This window comes from Protobothrops mucrosquamatus, unplaced genomic scaffold (genome assembly GCF_001527695.2).
Source record: "Protobothrops mucrosquamatus isolate PMUCROS unplaced genomic scaffold, P.Mucros_1.0 scaffold2803, whole genome shotgun sequence".
Taxonomy (NCBI): Eukaryota; Metazoa; Chordata; class Lepidosauria; order Squamata; family Viperidae; genus Protobothrops; species Protobothrops mucrosquamatus.
The window spans coordinates 80,140-101,220 of NW_015388838.1; the positions used below are offsets into that span (position 1 = coordinate 80,140).

Sequence of the window (21,081 nt, forward strand, 5' to 3'; positions counted from 1 at the left end):
GTCCCCGACTCGGAAGAGCTGCCGCTTGAAGCACTCCAGGCAACCTGCAGAGGGCAGCAGAGGCTGGGAATTAGGGGCAAAAGAGAGGCCCGGCCATTGTAATGCCAACCTCTTTCAAGGATGGAGGGAGAGGCCACCACCTCTGGGGAAACAGCAACATCTGGAGAGCCTCCAACTTTGGGGCCACCAATGTGGAAGCTATGCTTGAGGCTGGGTGGCCTCTCCCAGGCTCCTACCGTGCACCTTGCGCCGGGCTTTCGGCCAGGGTCTCCAGTTGTCTTCCCAGGGCAGGAACACATTTGTCTCCTCCTTCTCCTCCTCCTCCTTGTTGTTCTGGGCTCCCTCTTTCTCCCCACTGGCTCTCTCTGGCCTCTCAGCAGCCATGCCCTGAGGCTGGGAATGGAAGCGCTGGACGCCGCCCAAGAGGAGGAGGAGGAGGAGGAGGAGGAGGAGGAGGAGGAGGAGGAGGAGGAGGAGGAGGAGGATGATCTGAGCTGCTTGTTTGCAAGCACCAAGACGGACGGGTCCCCAGCTGCCCCCCTCTGTGGCTTGTAGGGATCTTGACCACAGGACAGAAGTGAGGAGGCTCCTGTTCGTGAAACCTGGAAGGCAAAAGTTCTGAAAAGGTGAAAGGAAGAGGAACGCGCACCCAGGTATCCTCCCGTCCACCCACTCCCCAAACGGTCCTGGTCACCCTGCAAAGATGCTCCACTCACAGCAGCCGCAAAAGGGCCAAACCTCTGACAGGATTGGCCTGCCTGGTTCCAGGGCAAGGGCTCTTTGCTCGAGAAAGGTGGAATTTGCATTGCCTGAGGGAACCTCAGACACTAAGGGAATCCAGACAACGGGCAGACAACAATGCACGCTCTTCCTCCACCCACACCCCGCAGCTCAAACACAGCCAGGGTCCCCTCAACGGCCCCGATTGGGACCTGTGTGAAGGAGACTCACTCCACCTCAGCTGGGTCAGGGCGCCCGTGCGTGTGCCTGTAGACGACTCCTGCCGCTCCTGGGTCAAGGCGACTTCTCTGAAGCCGGTTTCCTCTGCATCTGCCCTGACCAGATCAGGTGCACAGGCACACACGCCCGTCTCCCTGGCCCTCCCTGTTCTCTCCCACACCTCCCTCTCTCCCTCCCTCCCTGACCTCTAACTATCTGGAACTCTCCCTGGGACCCACAGGAAAGGCCCTCCAGCAGGCCCATTCCAGCTCAAGCCAGCCATCTCACCAAGCAGTACGAGGGGTGGGGGTGGGAGGCAGGCAGGCAGCTGGCAACCAGCCCCACTTGGCTGGCTGCCCCACACCTTGCCACCCACGCCCCTGAGGGTCATTTGTTTCAGTCACGAGAGCTCGCTCACCATCACAGTTTATGCTCACTTCCCGAGGTCCAGGTCAGCCACGGGGGTGCAGAACCAAGACCGGGAGAGCCAAATTGCTGGAAGGGACTGCAACCCCTTCCTCCCAAAGCAGCCTGGCCAGGAACAGCGCCGGCCTCTTGCGATCCTTGCCATCTCATCAGGCTAGCCACTACAAATGGGCAGGCAGCTACTCACACAGTCTCTGGGGAGGAGGCAGACAATGGAGGAAGGGGGGGGGCTGCTTGCTGCAGGTCAAGAGAACTCATAGGGGGAGGCCCAGAGCAGAGGCTGCAGGGCAGGAGAGCCCATGTGGTCCACGGTGAATTCAGAGGGCCATTCCGGCAGTGAGAAAACAACAGGCATGTAACACCCAACAAAAATCAACAAAGATGATCAGGGGACTGGAGGCTAAAACATACAAGGAACGGTTGCTGGAATTGGGGATGTCTAGTTTAATGAAGAGAAGGACGAGGGGGGACATGATAAGCAGTCTTCCAATATCTCAGGGTCTGCCCCAAAGAAGAGGGAGTCAAGCTATTCTCCAAAGCGCCTGAAGGCAGGACAAGAAGCAACGGATGGAGACTAATCAAGGAGAGAAGCAACCTAGAACTAAGGAGAAACTTCCTGACAGTGAGAAAAATTAACCAGTGGAACAACCTGCCTCCAGAAGCGGTGAATGCTCCAACACTGGAAGTTTCTAAGAAGAGACTGGACAGCCATTTGTCTGAAATGGTATAGGGTTTCCTGCCTGAGCAGGGGGTTGGACTAGATGACCTCCAAGGTCCCTTCCAACTTTATTATTATTACCCCCCCCCTTTTTTCTGAAAATCAAACAGCAGCAGCAGGTACTCCCCAATTTCTAAATTGGGCGTGATTTCTGAACTTTTGAGTGGGTTCCGGGATGATTTATGGTCCATGGGTCTCTGCCCAGGGACTCCCCGGGCCCCTCTCCTCCTGCCAGCGCTCCAGAAGTGGGGCCAAGGTCCAGAAGAGCTGCACTGCGATGGGGCAATGGCTGAAGCTGACTCAGGGAGGACGCCCTGCCCTCTGGGGCTCGTTCTGTGGGGAGGAAAGAGGGCACGGGAGGCCCCAGACCCAATGACTCAGACGGCCCTGACAGGAGGGTGACTAAGCAGCTGCGTTTAGCTACGAGCTGCCCCCGGACAGTTTCTGCAGATAGCTTGCGCGATGTTTGCCAGCAGGGCCTGTTCCCGTCTCCATCTTCCACATGGAGGCCCGTGCCAGGCACACCCCTCCGAGCTGCAGCCAGGGAAATGAACCTCACCCCTGGAGAAATGGGAACCCCTCTTCAGGTTTGAGGTGCGCCTAGAGGGAACGGGGTCCTGGGCTCTGCCCCTCTCTCCTTCGGGATGCTTGCCAGCCGGAGCTTTCCGTGCCAAGCTCTCCCCTTCCTTGCGGACGGCCAATCCCACTGCCAATCAGGGGGACGATCCAGTCAGGCTTGGAATGCTGGTCGCCAGCCTCCCCTCCCGACTCTCTCTGTTTGTCTGGAACCCGTGCCTGGGAGAAGTTTTCCAGAGGCATTGGCCGGGTGCTGTAGAACACTCTAAATTTAGACATTTTGACGAGGTCCCTGGCAGGCAGCCCAGCGGGCTCCGAGGCTTTTAAAGGCTTCACAGCTGCCCGGGTGGCTCTGTCGGGCGAGAGACTTCCGCAGGGGGCAGCGCCAACTGTTCTCTTGTGTGCTGGCTGGAAGACCAACCTGAGCCGAGGGTCCCAGCTCCTCCAGCATCGATCCACTTGAATAGCCACCCTCTTAGGGTTTGCTGCTTCGGCACCCTCGGCAGAGCACGACCAGGCAGGCGGCGGCCCCATGGAGAAGGCCCACGGAATATTCGACAACACGCTGGGGGGCTTCCTGAGGCCCCATCCGGAGCCCCGAAGCTTCTCAGGCAAGTGGGGAGAGGGCTGAATAGGCGGCCTCTAACCCCTGACTGCCTGGGTCTCTCGACTGCCTGGGTCTCTCCCCCTGGCTCTCCTCCAGCCAGCCCCACGGTCGAGGCTCCCACTTTAAGCTGCGTGACCGTGGAGAGGTCATCGTTTCCGCTGTTTAGGGTAAACCCTTTCTTGTTTACACCAACCATTCCTGGAACGATGGGCACCCAGGCCCCGCCATTCTGCCCCACGATATCCTCCCTGCACCTGGCCTGGCTGCACTTGTGAAAGGCAGAGGAGCATAAAGGGGGTTTATCGCACAAACTACCTAGCATCTGACTCGGTCCATCCCATCCCACAAAGGCAAGCAAGGGCAGCTTGATTTTCCCCGTTCTTAGCTCTGTCAGCCACAGGGCCGTCTCCTGAACAGGAGCTAGCAAAGACACCAGAGAAACCCGGGCAGGAGGGGGAAAGAGGCACTTGATGGGGTGGAGAGATGGCTTGAAATGGGATGGGTCCAGCCACTGCCACTTAGGAATCCTGTGGGCTGCAGAGTCCTAGGGTACTTCTCGAGCTTCAGGCTGGTCTGTGCTCCCTTGGGAGGGGGTATCCCCTCGGCCAGGTGGGATTTGGGGGACCTGGCTCAGTAGCCCAGCCACGCAGCATCTCAAACAGCAGAGGCCCAGATGGTGCATCCGGCTGGCCCCGGGATCCCACCCCAGAATTTTTGCCAGCCAATATGTCCCAGTGCTAGAATCGAGAACTGAGAGCTTCTCTTCTCCCAACAGGCCGGGCTGGCGGGACGGGAAACATCAGAACCTTGGGGGATACGTACCAGTTTGCGGTAGATGTCAGCGATTTCTCCCCCGAAGACATCATTATTACCACGTCCAAAAACCAGATTGAAGTGCGGGCGGAGAAGGTGAGTGGTTACTGCTGAGCTGCCCCCAGGAGCCATTTTTAAAGCCGAGCTGAGCAGTCCGGCTGGGGCTGAGGGGTGGGGGCAGCCCCAAGATGTTCGGCTGAGAAAAGCTGAGGCAGCTAACATCTTGGATCCATGGCTGTGGGGACTAGCTTTCTCTGATCTTCAGATTCTCTGCCTATCCTGGGACCGTCATCCTACTATGGAAATTAACAAGAAGAGGGAGATTAATAATAATAATAATAATAGTAATAATAATAATAATGATAAAGTTGGAAGGGACCTTGGAGGTCATCTAGTCCAACCCCCTGCTCAGGCAGGAAACCCTATACCATTTCAGACAAATGGCTGTCCAGTCTCTTCTTAAAGACTACCAGTGTTGGCGCATTCACTGCTTCTGGAGGCAGGTAGTTCCACTGGTTAATTGTTCTGTCAGGAAGTTTCTTCTTAGTTCTAGGTTGTTTCTCTCCTTGGTGAGTTTCCACCCGTTGCTTCTTCTCCTGCCTTCAGGCGCTTTGGAGAATAGCTTGACTCCCTCTTCTTTGGGGCAGCCCCTGAGATATTGGAAGACTGCTATCATGTCCCCCCTCATCCTTCTCTTCCTTAAACTAGACATACCCAATTCCAGCAGCCGTTCCTTATATGTTTTAGCCTCCAGTCCCCTAATCGTCTTTGTTGCTCTTCTCGGGACTCTTTCTAGAGTTATAGGAGTTGCACTTTTTTTCGCGGTTTGCTTGTACATGGAAAAAGATTAATGTGCTAGAACATCCCCTCCCCGCCCAAAACGACCTGGATGTGCCCCCTGCAGTGTTAATGGGGCAAAGCCTGTAGGCAAGGGACTCTGACAGTGAGCAGTGTCTTAGGAATGGCAGCCAAAGGGCTCTGGGGGATGGGAGGCTCGCTGCCCTTCTGACTATGCTAGGGATGCACATGGTGATGGGAACATTCCCCAGCCGGCCAGGCCATGTTGACCGAAATGCTACCCTGGAAGCCTTTCTCTGGATGCCAGCTGCCCTTTCTGTGGGCAAGGCTGGCAAAAGAGGAGGACTTAATGAAGAGAAGGACGAGGGGGGACATGATAGCAGTGTTCCAATATCTCAGGGGTTGCCATAAAGAAGAGGGAGTCAAGCTATTTTCCAAAGCGCCTGGAGGCAGGACAAGAAGCAACGGGTGGAAACTAATCAAGGAGAGAAGCAATCTAGAACTAAGGAGAAACTTCCTGACAGTGAGAACAATTAACCAGTGGANGTCCCCGACTCGGAAGAGCTGCCGCTTGAAGCACTCCAGGCAACCTGCAGAGGGCAGCAGAGGCTGGGAATTAGGGGCAAAAGAGAGGCCCGGCCATTGTAATGCCAACCTCTTTCAAGGATGGAGGGAGAGGCCACCACCTCTGGGGAAACAGCAACATCTGGAGAGCCTCCAACTTTGGGGCCACCAATGTGGAAGCCATGCTTCTTGAGGCTGGGTGTGCTCTCCCAGGCTCCTACCGTGCACCTTGCGCCGGGCTTTCGGCCAGGGTCTCCAGTTGTCTTCCCAGGGCAGGAACACATTTGTCTCCTCCTTCTCCTCCTCCTCCTTGTTGTTCTGGGCTCCCTCTTTCTCCCCACTGGCTCTCTCTGGCCTCTCAGCAGCCATGCCCTGAGGCTGGGAACGGAAGCGCTGGACGCCGCCCAAGAGGAGGAGGAGGAGGAGGAGGAGGATCTGAGCTGCTTGTTTGCAAGCACCAAGACGGACGGGTCCCCAGCTGTCCCCTTCTGTGGCTTGTAGGGATCTTGACCACAGGACAGAAGTGAGGAGGCTCCTGTTCGTGAAACCTGGAAGACAAAAGTTCTGAAAAGATGAAAGGAAGAGGAACGCGCACCCAGGTATCCTCCCATCCACCCACCCCCCAAACGGTCCTGGCCACCCTGCAAAGATGCTCCACTCACAGCAGCCGCAAAAGGGCCAAACCTCTGACAGGATTGGCCTGCCTGGTTCCAGGGCAAGGGCTCTTCGCTCGAGAAAGGTGGAATTGTATTGCCTGAGGGAGCCTCAGACACTAAAGGAATCCAGACAACGGGCATACAGCAATGCACGCTCTTCCTCCACCCGCACCCCGCAGCTCAAACACAGCCAGGGTCCCCTCAACGGCCCCGATTGGGACCTGTGTGAAGGAGACTCACTCCACCTCAGCTGGGTCAGGGCGCCCCTGCGTGTGCCTGTAGACGACTCCTGCCGCTCCTGGGTCAAGGCGACTTCTCTGAAGCCGGTTTCCTCTGCATCTGCCCTGACCAGATCAGGTGCACAGGCACACACGCCCGTCTCCCTGGCCCTCCCTGTTCTCTCCCACACCTCCCTCCCTCCCTCCCTCCCTGACCTCTAACTATCCGGAACTCTCCCTGGGACCCACAGGAAAGGCCCTCCAGCAGGCCCATTCCAGCTCAAGCCAGCCATCTCACCAAGCAGTACGAGGGGTGGGGGTGGGAGGCAGGCAGGCAGCTGGCAACCAGCCCCACTTGGCTGGCTGCCCCACACCTTGCCACCCACGCCCCTGAGGGTCATTTGTTTCGGTCACGAGAGCTCGCTCACCATCGCAGTTTATGCTCACTTCCCGAGGTCCAGGTCAGCCACGGGGGTGCAGAACCAAGACCGGGAGAGCCAAATTGCTGGAAGGGGCTGCAACCCCTTCCTCCCAAAGCAGCCTGGCCAGGAACAGCGCCAGCCTCTCGCGATCCTTGCCATCTCACCAGGCTAGCCACTACAAATGGGCAGGCAGCTACTCGCACAGTCTCTGGGGAGGAGACAGACAACGAGAGGGGGGGAGGGCTGCTTGCTGCAGGTCAAGAGAACTCATAGGGCGAGGCCCAGAGCAGAGGCTGCAGGGCAGGAGAGCCCATGTGGTCCACGGTGAATTCAGAGGGCCATTCCGGCAGCGAGAAAACAACAGGCATGTAACACCCAACAAAAATCAACAAAGATGATCAGGGGGCTGGAGGCTAAAACATATGAAGAACGGTTGCTGGAATTCGGTATGTCTAGTTTAAGGAAGAGAAGGATGAGGGGGGACATGATAGCAGTGTTCCAATATCTCAGGGGCTGCCCCAAAGAAGAGGGAGTCAAGCTATTCTCCAAAGCACCTGAAGGCAGGACAAGAAGCAACGGATGGAAACTAACCAAGGAGAGAAGCAACCTGGAACTAAGGAGAAACTTCCTGACAGTGAGAACAATTAACCAGTGGAACAACCTGCCTCCAGAAGCGGTGAATGCGCCAACACTGGAAGTTTTTAAGAAGAGACTGGACAGGCTTCCTGCCTGAGCAGGGGGTTGGACTAGATGACCTCCAAGGTCCCTTCCAACTTTATTATTATTATTACCTCCCCCCCTTTTCCTGAAAATCAAAAAGCATCAGTAGGTACTCCCCAATTTCTAAATTGGGCGTGATTTCTGAACTAATGGGTCTCTGCCCAGGGACTCCCCGGGCCCCTCTCCTCCTGCCAGCACTCCAGAAGTGGGGCCAAGGTCCAGAAGAGCTGCACTGCGATGGGGCAATGGGTGAAACTGACTCAGGGAGGACGCCCTGCCCTCTGGGTCTCGTTCTGTGGGGAGGAAAGAGGGCACGGGAGGCCCCAGACCCAATGACTCAGACTGGCCTGAGAGGAGAGTGACTAAGCAGCTGCGTTTAGCTGCCCCCGGACAGTTTCTGCAGATAGGTTGCGCGATGCTTGCCAGCAGGGCCTGTTCCCGTCTCCATCTTCCACATGGAAGCCCGTGCCAAGCAAGAGGGCCCGGGCACACCCCTCCGAGCTGCAGCCAGGGAAATGAACCTCACCCCTGGAGAAATGGGAACCCCTCTTCAGGTTTGGGGTGCGCCTAGAGGGAACGGGGTCCTGGGCTCTGCCCCTCTCTCCTTCAGGATGCTTGCCAGCCGGAGCTTTCCGTGCCAAGCTCTCCCCTTCCTTGCGGAAGGCCAATCCCACTGCCAATCAGGGGGACGATCCAGTCAGGCTTGGAATGCTGGTCGCCAGCCTCCCCTCCCGCCTCTCTCTGTTTGTCTGGAACCCGTGCCTGGGAGAAGTTTTCCAGAGGCATTGGCCGGGTGCTGTAGAACACTCTAAATTTAGACTTTTTGACGAGGTCCCTGGCAGGCAGCCCAGCGGGCTCCGAGGCTTTTAAAGGCTTCACAGCTGCCCGGGTGGCTCTGTCGGGCGAGAGACTTCCGCAGGGGGCAGCGCCAACTGTTCTCTTGTGGGCTGGCAGGAAGACCAACCTGAGCCGAGGGTCCCAGCTCCTCCAGCATCGATCCACTCGGACAGCCACCCTCTTAGGGTTTGCTGCTTCGGCACCCTCGGCAGAGCACGACCAGGCAGGCGGCGGCCCCATGGAGAAGGCCCACGGAATATTCGACAGCACGCTGGGGGGCTTCCTGAGGCCCCATCCGGAGCCCCGAAGCTTCTCAGGCAAGTGGGGAGAGGGCTGAATAGGCGGCCTCTAACCCCTGACTGCCTGGGTCTCTCGACTGCCTGGGTCTCTCCCCCTGGCTCTCCTCCAGCCAGCCCCACGGTCGAGGCTCCCACTTTAAGCTGCGTGACCGTGGAGAGGTCATCGTTTCCGCTGTTTAGGGTAAACCCTTTCTTGTTTACACCAACCATTCCTGGAATGATGGGCACTCAGGCCCCGCCATTCTGCCCCACGATATCCTCCCTGCACCTGGCCTGGCTGCACTTGTGAAAGGCAGAGGAGCATAAAGGGGGTTTATCGCACAAACTACCTAGCATCTGACTCGGTCCATCCCATCCCACAAAGGCAAGCAAGGGCAGCTTGATTTTCCCCGTTCTTAGCTCTGTCAGCCACAGGGCCGTCTCCTGAACAGGAGCTAGCAAAGACACCAGAGAAACCCGGGCAGGAGGGGGAAAGAGGCACTTGATGGGGTGGAGAGATGGCTTGAAATGGGATGGGTCCAGCCACTGCCACTTAGGAATCCTGTGGGCTGCAGAGTCCTAGGGTACTTCTCGAGCTTCAGGCTGGTCTGTGCTCTCTTGGGAGGGCGTACCCCCTCGACCAGGTGGGATTTGGGGGACCTGGCTCAGTAGCCCAGCCACGCAGCCTCTCAAACAGCGGAGGCCCAATGGAGGCCCAGATGGTGCATCCGGCTGGCCCCGGGATCCCACCCCAGAATTTTTGCCAGCCAATATGTCCCAGTGCTAGAATCGAGAACTGAGAGCTTCTCTTCTCCCAACAGGCCGGGCTGGCGGGACGGGAAACATCAGAACCTTGGGGGATACGTACCAGTTTGCGGTGGATGTCAGCGACTTCTCCCCCGAAGACATCATTATTACCACGTCCAAAAACCAGATTGAAGTGCGGGCGGAGAAGGTGAGTGGCTACTGCTGAGCTGCCCCCAGGAGCCATTTTTAAAGCTGAGCTGAGCAATCCGGCTGGGGCTGAGGGGTGGGGCAGCCCCAAGATGTTCGGCTGAGAAAAGCTGAGGCAGCTAACATCTTGGATCCATGGCTGTGGGGACTAGCTTTCTCTGATCTTCAGATTCTCTGCCTATCCTGGGACCGTCATCCTACTGTGGAAATTAACAAGAAGAGGGAGATTAATAATAATAATAATAATAATAATAATAATAATAATAATAATAATAATAATAATAATAATAATAATAATAATAATAAAGTTGGAAGGGACCTTGGAGGTCATCTAGTCCAACGCCCTGCTCAGGCAGGAAACCCTATACCATTTCAGACAAATGGCTCTCCAGTTTCTTCTTAAAGACTTCCAGTGTTGGCGCGTTCACCGCTTCTGGAGGCAGGTTGTTCCACTGGTTAATTGTTCTGTCAGGAAGTTTCTCCTTAGTTCTAGGTTGCTTCTCTCCTTGGTGAGTTTCCATCCGTTGCTTCTTGTCCTGCCTTCAGGCGCCTTGGAGAATAGCTTGACTGCCTCTTCTTTGGGGCAGCCCCTGAGATATTGGAACACTGCTATCATGTCCCCCCTCGTCCTTCTCTTCGTTAAACTAGACATACCCAATTCCAGCAACCGTTCCTTATATGTTTTAGCCTCCAGTCCCCTAATCATCTTTGTTAATCTTCTCTGTACTGTTTCTAGAGTTATAGGAGTTGCACTTTTTTTCGCGGTTTGCTTGTACATGGAAAAAGATTAATGTGCTAGAACATCCCCTCCCCGCCCAAAACCACCTGGATGTGCCCCCTGCAGTGTTAATGGGGCAAAGCCTGTAGGCAAGGGACTCTGACAGTGAGCAGTGTCTTAGGAATGGCAGCCAAAGGGCTCTGGGGGATGGGAGGATCGCTGCCCTTCTGACTATGCTAGGGATGCACATGGTGATGGGAACATTCCCCAGCCGGCCAGGCCATGTTGACCGAAATGCTACCCTGGAAGCCTTTCTCTGGATGCCAGCTGCCCTTTCTGTGGGCAAGGCTGGCAAAAGAGGACGACTTCTTGGGCCGAGTCACCCCAGCTTCAGTTTTGGCAGCGTCACTAGAAATCTCCCCATTTCATAGAGATTCGGGGAACAGGCTGCCCCTTATTTTAGCAAGCAGGCAATTTAGCCAGAAGATTGCAATTTTACATGGAACTTTCCGGATTCAAACTCTTGTGGCCCTAACTGCTCTTTGTCTCTTCCCCTGGGCAGCTAGCGGCTGACGGGACCATCGTCAACACATTCACCCACAAATGCCAGCTCCCTGAAGATGTGGACCCCACATCGGTCACCTCCACCCTGGGAGCAGACGGCTGCCTGACCATCAAGGCGAGGCGAAGTCCAGCCAAGCCATCTGAACAAGTGCAGCAAACTTTCAGGACTGAGATTAAAATCTGAGCTCCGGGAGCAGTTCGGGAGAGCGGGCAGGGAGCCAGGCTGGGCTGGGTGGGGGGGTGGGGGTGGAAAGCAGATCTGTCCTTGTGTTCCCCGTCAATAAGAGATGTTTTGGTTTGTCATCCATGACTGAAGGTTAAAGGGATGCCGGCAAAGAGCCGAAATGGGCCAAAGCTGCCCTTCCACCCCCCTTTTTTTTGAAAGGGGAAAGAACACAGCAGGAACAGCAAAGCTGGAAGGCAGCTGGAGATGAATTTTTCCAGTTCCGCAGCCAGCCATTTAACATTTTTAACTGTCGGAGGGACGTACCGCTAAAAAAGAAAAAAAGAGAGGATGCAATATGAAATTTATATGGTAGGAAGTCAATCCCGCAGTGGAGTTTACCTCTGGTGAACTTATTTAGGATCGCTGTATACATCTTGCAAGCGTTCAGGTTAAAACGTTAACACGTTCATATGCTCCATTTGGGTTTTGTTTTTGTTTTTTTTCCCCTTCCCGGCTGTCTTTGCACCCCACCTCCAAATCCAGGGGAATGAAACTGATGTAAACCATTGTAAACTTTTAATTATAGGTAAAATACTTTCTCGCAAGTCGCGTGCTGACTTTGGCTCCATGAACGTGTGTATGGTTTTTTTGGGGGGGTGGGGTGGGGAAGAGAGAAGCAGGAGCAAGGAGGGAGCTTGCTTTTGTCCTTGTGTTGCATCCAACACACACACACAAACACAGTTTCTGAAGGCCAAAGGGCCAGGCAAAGAGGAAGAAATGACTCATGCTCTGGAAATAGAGAGCCGCCTGACAAAGGCCTTCCAGGGTCGCCAAGTGGGCTCCTCTCCCAGGTGGGGGGGAGACAAAGGGCGGCTCGGACCACCATCCTCTCCCCACCCACCCCCTCCAACCCTTGTGGGGAAATGAGCCCCTCAGGAAAGACTGCTGCTGCCCGGGGGGGGTGAGGGTGGGGGGGTGCGCCCTCAGCCCACCTCGCAGGGCTGTTGTTGCCGCTGTGGGGATGCCAGCGGGGGGAGGGACGCCCTCCCGAGGGGTTAGAAATGTAGCCCGCCGCGGCTGTTGACAGGATCCACAGGGCGGCCCCGCGCGCTGTTGCCAAAACACGAGAGGCCCACAAGCCGCCGCCGCCGCGCCCTCCGGCAGCTGTCGAGGCGCTTCCCCTCTCGAGGCAGCCGCGGTTACCTCAGCCGCCGGCGCCGCACGGGCGAGGCCTGAGGGGAGGCCCGAGAGCGCATGCGCCCCATCAGGCGTCGAGCCTGGCCGGCCTGGGCGGCTCCCGACGTCATGGCGACGGGAACTGGCTGCCTACGCGCCTGCGCGCCGGGCCCGGGCGGGGAGGAGAGCTGGCCCGCGGCGCATGCGCGCGCGGCGCCGTAGAAAGCGGGCACCCTCCGCGCTAGAGCCGCTTCCGCCCGCGCGCAAAATGGCGGCGCCCTTTGTCTGTTCCGTGTCACCATGATCATGATCATCGCCGCCGCCGCCGGGATTATGTGACGCTCCTGGGATGGCAGGTGCGGGGCCGAGAGGGCAGGCGGCGCCCCCGGGCTCCCTCCGCCCGCCCAGCGCCGGGGCCCGGGGCTGAGAGCGGGGCCGGCCGTCCCCGCAGGCGAGATCGGGCGAAGAAGCGGCGGCGCGGAGCGCTCCTCCTCGGGGTGCGGGAAGGGTTGGGGCGCGATCGCGGTCCCTCTGCCGACGATCGCCGGGAAGGCAGGCCGGGGATGCGGGAGGGGCTTTTTCCTTTCCCGCGACACAACAGCCTTCCGGGGTAGGCCAGGCTAGGAAGGCGCCAGGGGGCTCCGGGGCTCGGCCCCCTCCCCGGTGGCGCCGCACCGGCGATCCACGCGGGACGCCCTGACGCCTCTCTCCGCAGCCATGGACTTCCCGCAGCACAGCCAGCAAGTCCTGGAGCAGCTGAACCAGCAGCGGCAGCTGGGCCTCTTGTGCGACTGCACCTTCGTGGTGGACGGCATCGACTTCAAGGCCCATAAGGCGGTGCTGGCGGCCTGCAGCGAGTACTTCAGGATGCTCTTTGCCGACCAGAAGGACGTGGTGCACCTGGACATCAGCAACGCGGCAGGTGGGACCTCCCTGACCGGGGAGCCAGACTGGAGGCTGGCAGAGCAAAAGTCCCCCAGTCCCCCCCCCAGATGATGCTGGGAGGGGGGATCAGAGTGAGGGGCCAGCTGGAGGTGGACTTGGTGAGGAATAGGATGCCAAACACCCCCCCCACACACACACACTCCCTTCTCCTGTACAGTAGCTGCAAAAGCTACAGAGCCTCCAGGGCTCAAGGCAGTCCAGCTTACAGCAGCCCTGACTAAGGTGGGCCTTGGAGGTGGCATCTGTGCTTTGGGTGGGTGGGTGAGGGAGAAATGGGCTGTATTTGTGGCTACTCACCTTCTGGCTGTGGGTGTCTCCTGCAGGTCTGGAGCAAGTGCTGGAATTCATGTACACGGCCAAGCTGACCCTCAACCCGGAGAACGTGGAGGACGTCTTGGCCGTGGGCAGCTTCCTTCAGATGCAGGAGGTCGTCCAGGCCTGCAACGCGCTGAGGGCCCTCTCGGCACCGGCTGGCCTGGAGATCCCCGCAGTGGCTGGTAGGACGCTTTTCTCTCTTTGGCTTCCGTTCCTTTTCTTGCCTCCAGGACCACCCCAACTCTGGGCCTGTCAGAGGGGAGCCATCGTCTCCAGCCAGGCCCTCCTGGAAACCTCTGCAGCTGTCCTTTGGCAGGTTTGATAGAGCCAGCTTTTCCACTGGTGTGTGTTTGTGTGTGTGTAGGCAAGTGATGGCGAACCTTTTAGAGACCGAGTGCCCAAACTGCAACCCAAAACCCACGTATGCATCGTCGAGTGCCGGGTGGGCGTGGCCCATTGGGTAGGTGTGGCCCATTGGGTGGGCGTGGCTGCAGTGATAATGGCAGACTGGGTGGGACTAAAAAGTTCAATCAATCAATTCCAACTTTGCAAGATCTTTTTTTTCCCGCGAGTTGAAATTGATTGAACTTTTTTTTTTTTTTTTTGCACACGGCGGCAGAGGCCTAAAGCGAAAAGGTTTTATAAAACCCAGCTGAAGGCCTAGGACTGGAGCAATGGCGTGCGTGCCCACAGAGAGGGCTCCGAGTGCCGCCTCTGGCACCCGTGCCATAGGTTCGCCACCACTGGTGTAGGCTATCCCACAAAGGGGGCGTTTTGTAACTGATGCCAAACTGCCTGTCACATTGGCAAGCTGATGGAAGCAATACGGCTTTTGGAACACACAGGGAAGCACCAGCAAGGCAAGGGCTTAGCCAACATGCAACCCCAACTTCCTAGCTTGAGGCTGGGTCTTTGAGAGGGGGTGGTGGGAAAAAAGGATTGGTTTTGCTCTCCTGGTCTCAAAAGCATCATGTTATTTTATTGGAAGCATGGAGTGGAGGCGATGCACCTGATATAGGCTTGCCCACTCTTTTATAATAATAATAATAGTAGTAGTAAAGTTGGAAGGGACCTTGGAGGTCATCGAGTCCAACCCCCTGCTCAGGCAGGAAACCCTATACCATTTCAGACAAATGGCTGTCTAGTCTCTTCTTAAAAACTTCCAGTGTTGGAGCATTCACCGCTTCTGGAGGCAGGTTGTTCCACTGGTTAATTGTTCTCACTGTCAGGAAGTTTCTCCTTAGTTCTAGGTTGCTTCTCTCTTTGGTTAGTTTCCCTCCATTCCCGTCCTGCCTTCAGGCACTTTGGAGAATAGCTTGACTCCCTCTTCTTTGGGGCAGCCCCTGAGATACTGGAACACTGCTATCATGTCCCCCCTCGTCCTTCTCTTCATTAAACTAGACATACCCAATTCCAGCAGCCGTTCCTTCTATGTTTTAGCCTCCAGTCCCCTAATCATCTTTGTTGTGGGATTCCTTAAACGTACTGGACATTTGGGATCTATGATTTAGATGGGAAGCTACAGATCTGTTGAGCCAGAAAAATTTAACAGTTTTATGATGCAACAGGTAGGGCCATCCAGGGCTGGCAGTCTTGGGCCAGCTGCTGATGCCCACTTTCTCCTTCCCGGGAACTAATTCTCTGTAGATGTAGTGGAAACAGGAAGGCCGAGCTCTGCTGATGGGCAAAAGCATGGTAGGCTAGATCACACCTTTGGACTGGTCCCCATGGAGGGGAGGCTGCTACCGCTTGACCTGCTGGCTGGCTTTCTGGCTGGAGAGGCCTGAATGGAGTGGTCAGTGGCTTTTGCTTCCTCTCTCTCTCCCCCCCCCCATCCCAGGGCAGGAGAAAACAACCAGCAGCAAGCACAAAGCAGAAGCCCTCAGGGAGACAGAGGATCCAACCTCCTGTGACAGCCTCCAGCCGGCTGAAGCGGACCTTCCCGGAGAGGATCCGAAGGACGAGGCGGTAGCAGGAAAAGAGAACGTGGCTGGTCAAAGGCCAGGTAGGGGCCAGGAGTCTCTTCTCCGAAGCGTAGCCACAGGGTCAGTGGGAAAAAGTGCTGGAGAGAAGCAACATTTTCTCTTCTTCTGGGCTTCTCCCAGATCTCAAGAGAACTTAACAATCTCAAACAGGTCTGGCTTCTTCCTTACCCGTGGCAAGTTGAAAATGATGTCAGTGTGAGTTCCGCGGTAACTCTTGACCCGCCCGAGATTGCCCGTCTCCCGCTGCCCAGCTTCTGAGTGGGCAGTTCTGTTGGGTCCGCCATAAAGAAAGGGATGCGTCTCTCCTTCAGCCATTTAAAACACTTTTATTTCCGGGTTTCCCTCCGAGCGAAACCTCTCCCAGACTTACGGGAAAAGCTAGACCGTTAGGAATCGTGGCAAACTGCAGGAAAAATTAGCACGGGGGTTTCCCGCTCTGGCTTCTCCTGAAGTCCCCCCCCCTCCTGCTTCCCTGCTCCTCTGGACTGCTGGGGTCTCAAAGGTGCTGCCGGCTTTGTGCTTCTTTCCAGACGCAGGCACAATGGGGGGGGGGACTGAGGGACCACCGGAGGAGATGCAGTTTGGCCTCTCCCCCCACCTCCACTCTTCCCTCTTGGGACAGGGAGGTGGGGAGCACCAAGACAGGGATGTAAGGTTACTGAGAGAGGGAAAAAAAATCCGTCACGCTTAGTTGCCCAAGGGAGGTGCGTTGGGATCAGGAGATGCAGAAAGAGTATTGTGCCAAACGGGAAGCAGAGCCGTTGACGACCTTGGCATGATCTCGTCAACGTCGGGAAGCAGAGCCGTTGACGACCTTGACATGATCTCAGCAGCCTCTCGGTTGACGTACGTTCCGAGGGAGCGATGATGGTGAATCCATCGCATTCTGGCTCGGCGGTGCTTCTTCGTTTCCTTTACGGGGCTGGTCTTTGCAACCCTCCTAGCAGCGAAGAGGCGGTCGGCTCCTGAGCGGCGTTAGGGCGGTCTCGGAAATCAGCTGCCCTTTTCTCCTTGATCCCCGTCTTGCCTCCTTGCTCCTCCAGACCCTCCGACGCTGAAAGTCCCTGCGGAGATGGAGGTGGAGCTGGAAAGCCACGAAGAGGAGGAAGAGCCGCCCTCGGAGGCGGAGGGCAGCGGCGAGACGGACGAGCCCAAACTGGACCTGCTGACCAACGGCAGCGTCCCCGAGGAGACCGAGTCTGGGGGCTCCGACTCTGGGCAGGAGAATGGGGGAGAGGGCAGGCTGCTCTGCTCGGGGACATACAGCGACAGGACGGAGTCCAAAGCGTACGGCTCCGTGACCCACAAGTGTGAGGTGAGCTGCGGGCGGCCTGTGAACTGCCCCGGGAGAGAGCGCGGCCCTGTTGAAGGAGCCATTCCCAAAGCTTCAGGCGCTGTAGTTAAAAGCCACCTGGGAGGACGGGAGAAAAGCCCCTCGGATGGAAGCTACAGGGCGAACGTCGGCAAGAGCAGGCCCAGCAAAAAAGAGGGGTGGGCCCAGCAGGTTGGAGACCCTCTGCCTCAATTGGGGGTGGGGGAGGTGTGCTCTGTGACCTTGCAGACCCGCTTTCCTTTCCAGACCAAACTCTTGATTTTCCCTGGCCCCAAGTCGGGGAAAGCGTCCAGCTGGCATTTCTTCCCGGACTTAGCAGTAGAAACAACACCCACCTATCTCCTGAGCTTGGTTGGGCTGGCAGGTGGGCAGGCAGCGAAAGGGCCTCAGCTGGGAAGCCTCCAGTCGGGAAAGCGCTCAAGGGCAGGCCGCCGCGTGGGCTGGGCAGCCGGGCGAGGGGCGCTAGCGGTGCCTTTGCTTCCTCCAAAGGACTGTGGAAAGGAATTCACCCACACGGGCAACTTCAAGCGCCACATCCGCATCCACACGGGAGAGAAGCCCTTCTCCTGCCGGGAATGCAGCAAGGCCTTTTCTGACCCTGCAGCCTGTAAAGCACACGAGAAGACCCACAGGTGGGAGAGAGGGCGGGTGGAAGGGGAGGGGGGCCGTCCTGGGAGGGAGATAGGTGTCAGCCCGACTGCCCTTGTCTGCCAACTCTGGGCCCAGAAAACCTGGCCCTGTCTCGGGGCCGGCCGGCCATCGTCTCTCGGGGCGGCCGAGGCTGTTTCCCGCGGGCTCGTGGGGGAGGCTGACTGATGGCAGCGCCCCTCCCTCATTGCAGCCCCCTGAAGCCCTACAGCTGCGAGGAGTGCGGCAAGAGCTACCGCCTTCTCAGCCTGCTGAACCTGCACAAGAAGCGCCACACGGGGGAGGCCAGGTACCGCTGCGAGGACTGCGGGAAGCTCTTCACCACCTCGGGCAACCTGAAGCGCCACCAGCTGGTGCACAGCGGGGAGAAGCCCTACCAGTGCGACTACTGCGTGCGCTCCTTCTCCGACCCCACCTCCAAGATGCGGCACCTGGAGACGCACGACACCGACAAAGAGCACCAGTGCCCTCACTGCGAGAAGATGTTCAACCAGGTGAGGAGAGGGCGAGGGCCACTAGCTGCCCTGCCTGGTGCAGCGCTGGGACCGGGGGGGGGGAATACAACCGCCCGTCTCTCACCACCAGCTTCTCACAACTGCCGGCAGGTGGGGAACCTCAAAGCCCACTTGAAGATTCACATAGCTGACGGTCCCCTGAAGTGCCGCGAGTGTGGGAAGCAGTTCACTACCTCAGGTATGGGGGGGCCAGCCGACGGCCAGCTGCCTGGGGGGCCCGGGCGCAAGCAGGACCAGGGGCGACAGCGGCAGCAGCTTCCCCACCACAGGCAACCTCGAGTGGCCTTGCCTTTCCACCTTCCTTCTCTGCAGGTAACTTGAAGCGGCATCTCCGCATCCACAGCGGAGAGAAACCGTACATCTGCGTCCATTGCCAGCGCCAGTTTGCTGACCCGGGGGCTCTCCAGCGGCACGTTCGCATTCACACAGGTGAGTCTGGGCGTCTGCAAGAGCTGAGGCTGCAGAAGAGGCCTCTGCGACGGATGCTGGGGCTTTAGGCCGTTCTCCCCCCTCCAGCCTGGAAACGGAAAGTCCCGTCGGGATTTCAAGTCTTGGCAGGGGGAGTTCCCTTAGGGACCTGCCAGCCCAGCTTGTCTCTGGAGGGCGGCGGGCCAGGAAAGGGCAGGAGAGGCCTGATGCATGGACAGCTGCTATGCAGCCTAGTCCTTATGTCAAGGGATTTTTTCAGGCTCCACCAAGGGTGTGTATCTGTAGCCAGGTTTTTAAACAAATGCTTTCCATTTTTGCGGTACAACATTGCTGAAAACAGAAAAAACAACAACTTTGTTCTCTGACCTTGGCTCATCTCTGGGACATTCAATAGGACAGGAAATAAGATTTGGTTTTTGAGGTTCAATCGGTCTTTTTTAAAATATGTATAAATATATACTCATGTTATTCTGATCTTTCCTGCGTTGTGATGCTATAATCCTGAAAAATTCAATCTTTCAACAAAGGCCCTCCATTTGTGTCTGGTCTGTGTCTCAAATTATCTTACCATTTTGAACACGCAGAAGTCTGCCACGTTGGGCCTCCAAAACTGGAACAAATCCACGCGGTGACAAAGCACACGTTATCACGTGGCGACCGTGGGTTGCTGTCCACAGATGCCATTTCTGCCACACAGGTCCACAATTTGTGGGAGTCAGGGCTCCCGTGGCCCAAGAACGGGGGTTGCATTCTCCTCTCTCTCTCTCCCCCCGCAGGCGAGAAGCCCTGCCAGTGCATAATTTGTGGGAAAGCCTTCACCCAGGCCAGCTCTCTAATAGCCCATGTGCGCCAGCACACTGGGGAAAAGCCCTACGTTTGTGAACGTTGCGGCAAAAGGTGAGGAGAGTCTCGCAAGCTTTGCTTTCCCCACCCCCGGTCCCTGTTGGATCTGTCCTGCCAGCTCTTACTTCAAGTGGATCTTTGCTTGTGACCCGGTGACCTTCCCTTGCAGGTTTGTCCAGTCCAGCCAGCTGGCCAATCACATCCGCCACCACGACAACATCCGCCCTCACAAGTGCAACGTCTGCAGCAAAGCTTTTGTCAACATGGGGGATCTGTCCAAGCACTTCATCATCCACACAGGTGAGGGAGGAGCCGGCGGGGGGGCCCCACCCCGAGCAGCTGAAGCGGCGGCAGGCGCACCCCGCCTGGCCCCTCGTGACTCAGCCCCTCTCCATCCCGCCGCAGGGGAAAAGCCGTTCCTGTGCGACAAATGCGGCCGCGGCTTCAACCGGGTGGATAATCTCCGCTCCCACGTCAAGACGGTCCACCAAGGCAAAGCGGGGATGAAGCTCCTGGAGCCCAGCGAAGACGACGAGCTCAACATTGTCACCGTGGCCTCGGAGGAGATGGTGACGCTGGCCACGGAAGCCCTGGCTGCCACGGCCGTCACCCAGCTCACTGGTGAGTATAAAGGTAGGGATCTTTTTTTTTTGCGCTCATCCGGCTGGCCCAAAGCCTTTGTGTCACATCCCTGGCAGGTGAAACCTTTACGCCCGAAACCTATTTGGACCGAAGAAGGGGGAGGCAGGGTGTGTGTGTAATTGTACCCTGCCTTGCCCCATGCCTTGCCGCTTTCGGGGCCTCTTGAGAGCGGCCGGCCGGCCGTGCCTTCTTACCTGGGAGCGATCCTGACTGGGACATCCTCTCCTTAGTTGTTCCCGTCGCAGCGCCCGTCACCGCAGACGAGACGGAAGCTCTCAAGGCGGAGATCACCAAGGCCGTGAAACAGGTCCAAGAGGCAGGTGCGTCTCGGCCGCCCCTCCGTTTTGGGGGGGGGAGAAGAGTTTGGGGCGGGCCACGCAGCTTCTCCCAAGCAAACAAAGCTGCCACAGGGGGGCAGCACCCTACTAGGCAAAAATCCAGAGAGCTGTTTCTGAAACAGAGAAGGCTTTTAGTCGCAGAGGACGAGGACGCTGGCTTTGTGGCAGACTTTTGAAGCTTTTCTTGATGGAGGAAATGGAATTGGGGAAGGGGGTGGTGGAAGTGGGGCCGACAGGGTGCTCCAAAACTCAAGAAGTCTTGCTGCCGCCCCGGCTGTCTCGTTCTAGACCCCAACACCCAGATCCTCTACGCTTGCGATTCCTGCGGGGAGAAGTTCCTGGATGCCAACAGCTTGGCTCAGCACGTGCGCATCCACACAGCCCAAGCCCTGGTCATGTTCCAGGCGGACACAGACTTTTACCAACAGTACAGCGCTACCACCGCTTGGCACGGCGAGCAGGTCATCCCATCGGGAGAGCTACTCTTCCAGGCACGGGATGGCAGCGAAGCGTCGCCGGCCTTGCCGGAGGCCCCACCGGCGGCTGGAGAGTGATGGCAGATGCTGCGCCGCCTGAAGACGGGTGCCCAAAGGAGAAGCCCCCCCCCCCGGTCAGCTTGGAGAGCCCCCCCTTGTGCTCCGTGGGGGGGAGGACTGGGAGAAGCTCTGCTCCCGCCAGCTGCCACCTCCCATCGCTCTGGACGCTCCAGTGCTGCTCACAACCCGCTATTTAAAGCCACGAGTGCTACATAAAACTGATGTAAAAAAATAATAATATTTCTATATTGGAGAGACTTACATCTGTGTTAATAGCGAGAAGAAATAAAAGGCTGTTATTTTCTATGTTTGAAATTAAAACTTTGCTTTGGCTGAGTTTGGTCTCCTCAGCCAAGGGTTTCCTAGCTTCTTCGCTCGGTCTTCCCAGCAGAACACGGCGGG

The 21,081-nt window shown here is 57.3% G+C and overlaps 3 protein-coding genes across 3 annotated transcripts in view; 2 read left to right on the forward strand and 1 right to left on the reverse strand.

Annotated features, from left to right (window-relative positions):
* Window positions 1-6,746, reverse strand: part of CLCNKA (chloride voltage-gated channel Ka) — a 14,857-nt gene extending 8,111 nt beyond the window's left edge. Inside the window, exons 1-4 of the mRNA XM_029286066.1 lie at window positions 6,730-6,746; window positions 6,338-6,441; window positions 5,663-5,989; window positions 5,416-5,467 (exon numbers count right to left, since the gene is read on the reverse strand). Of these exons, the coding sequence (XP_029141899.1) occupies window positions 5,416-5,467; window positions 5,663-5,989; window positions 6,338-6,441; window positions 6,730-6,746 (500 nt within the window). The remainder of the gene's footprint in view (window positions 1-5,415; window positions 5,468-5,662; window positions 5,990-6,337; window positions 6,442-6,729) is intronic.
* A 1,726-nt stretch (window positions 6,747-8,472) lies between these two features.
* Window positions 8,473-10,992, forward strand: HSPB7 (heat shock protein family B (small) member 7). Its single transcript, XM_015825795.1, has 3 exons — window positions 8,473-8,611; window positions 9,394-9,527; window positions 10,807-10,992. The coding sequence occupies exons 1-3, from the start codon at window positions 8,533-8,535 to the stop codon at window positions 10,990-10,992; spliced, it is 399 nt and encodes a 132-aa protein (XP_015681281.1). The 5' UTR covers window positions 8,473-8,532.
* Window positions 10,993-12,867: 1,875 nt separating this feature from the next.
* Window positions 12,868-20,697, forward strand: ZBTB17 (zinc finger and BTB domain containing 17). The gene is made up of 13 exons (XM_029286067.1): window positions 12,868-13,072; window positions 13,419-13,592; window positions 15,251-15,415; window positions 16,439-16,710; window positions 17,218-17,360; window positions 17,570-17,870; window positions 17,982-18,069; window positions 18,204-18,320; window positions 19,097-19,217; window positions 19,333-19,463; window positions 19,569-19,784; window positions 20,036-20,125; window positions 20,432-20,697. Exons 1-13 carry the CDS (start codon window positions 12,868-12,870, stop codon window positions 20,695-20,697), a joined length of 2,289 nt encoding a protein of 762 aa, XP_029141900.1.
* The last annotated feature ends 384 nt before the right edge of the window (window positions 20,698-21,081 follow it).

Coding starts and splice junctions, on each gene's coding strand:
- ZBTB17 (XM_029286067.1), top strand. CDS start 12,868: ATGGACTTCCCGCAGCACAGCCAGCAAGTCCTGGAGCAGCTGAACCAG. Junction 13,073..13,418: donor GGACATCAGCAACGCGGCAG/GTGGGACCTCCC, acceptor TGTCTCCTGCAG/GTCTGGAGCAAGTGCTGGAA. Junction 15,416..16,438: donor CGTGGCTGGTCAAAGGCCAG/GTAGGGGCCAGG, acceptor TTGCTCCTCCAG/ACCCTCCGACGCTGAAAGTC.
- HSPB7 (XM_015825795.1), top strand. CDS start 8,533: ATGGAGAAGGCCCACGGAATATTCGACAGCACGCTGGGGGGCTTCCTG. Junction 8,612..9,393: donor GGAGCCCCGAAGCTTCTCAG/GCAAGTGGGGAG, acceptor TTCTCCCAACAG/GCCGGGCTGGCGGGACGGGA. Junction 9,528..10,806: donor TTGAAGTGCGGGCGGAGAAG/GTGAGTGGCTAC, acceptor TCCCCTGGGCAG/CTAGCGGCTGACGGGACCAT.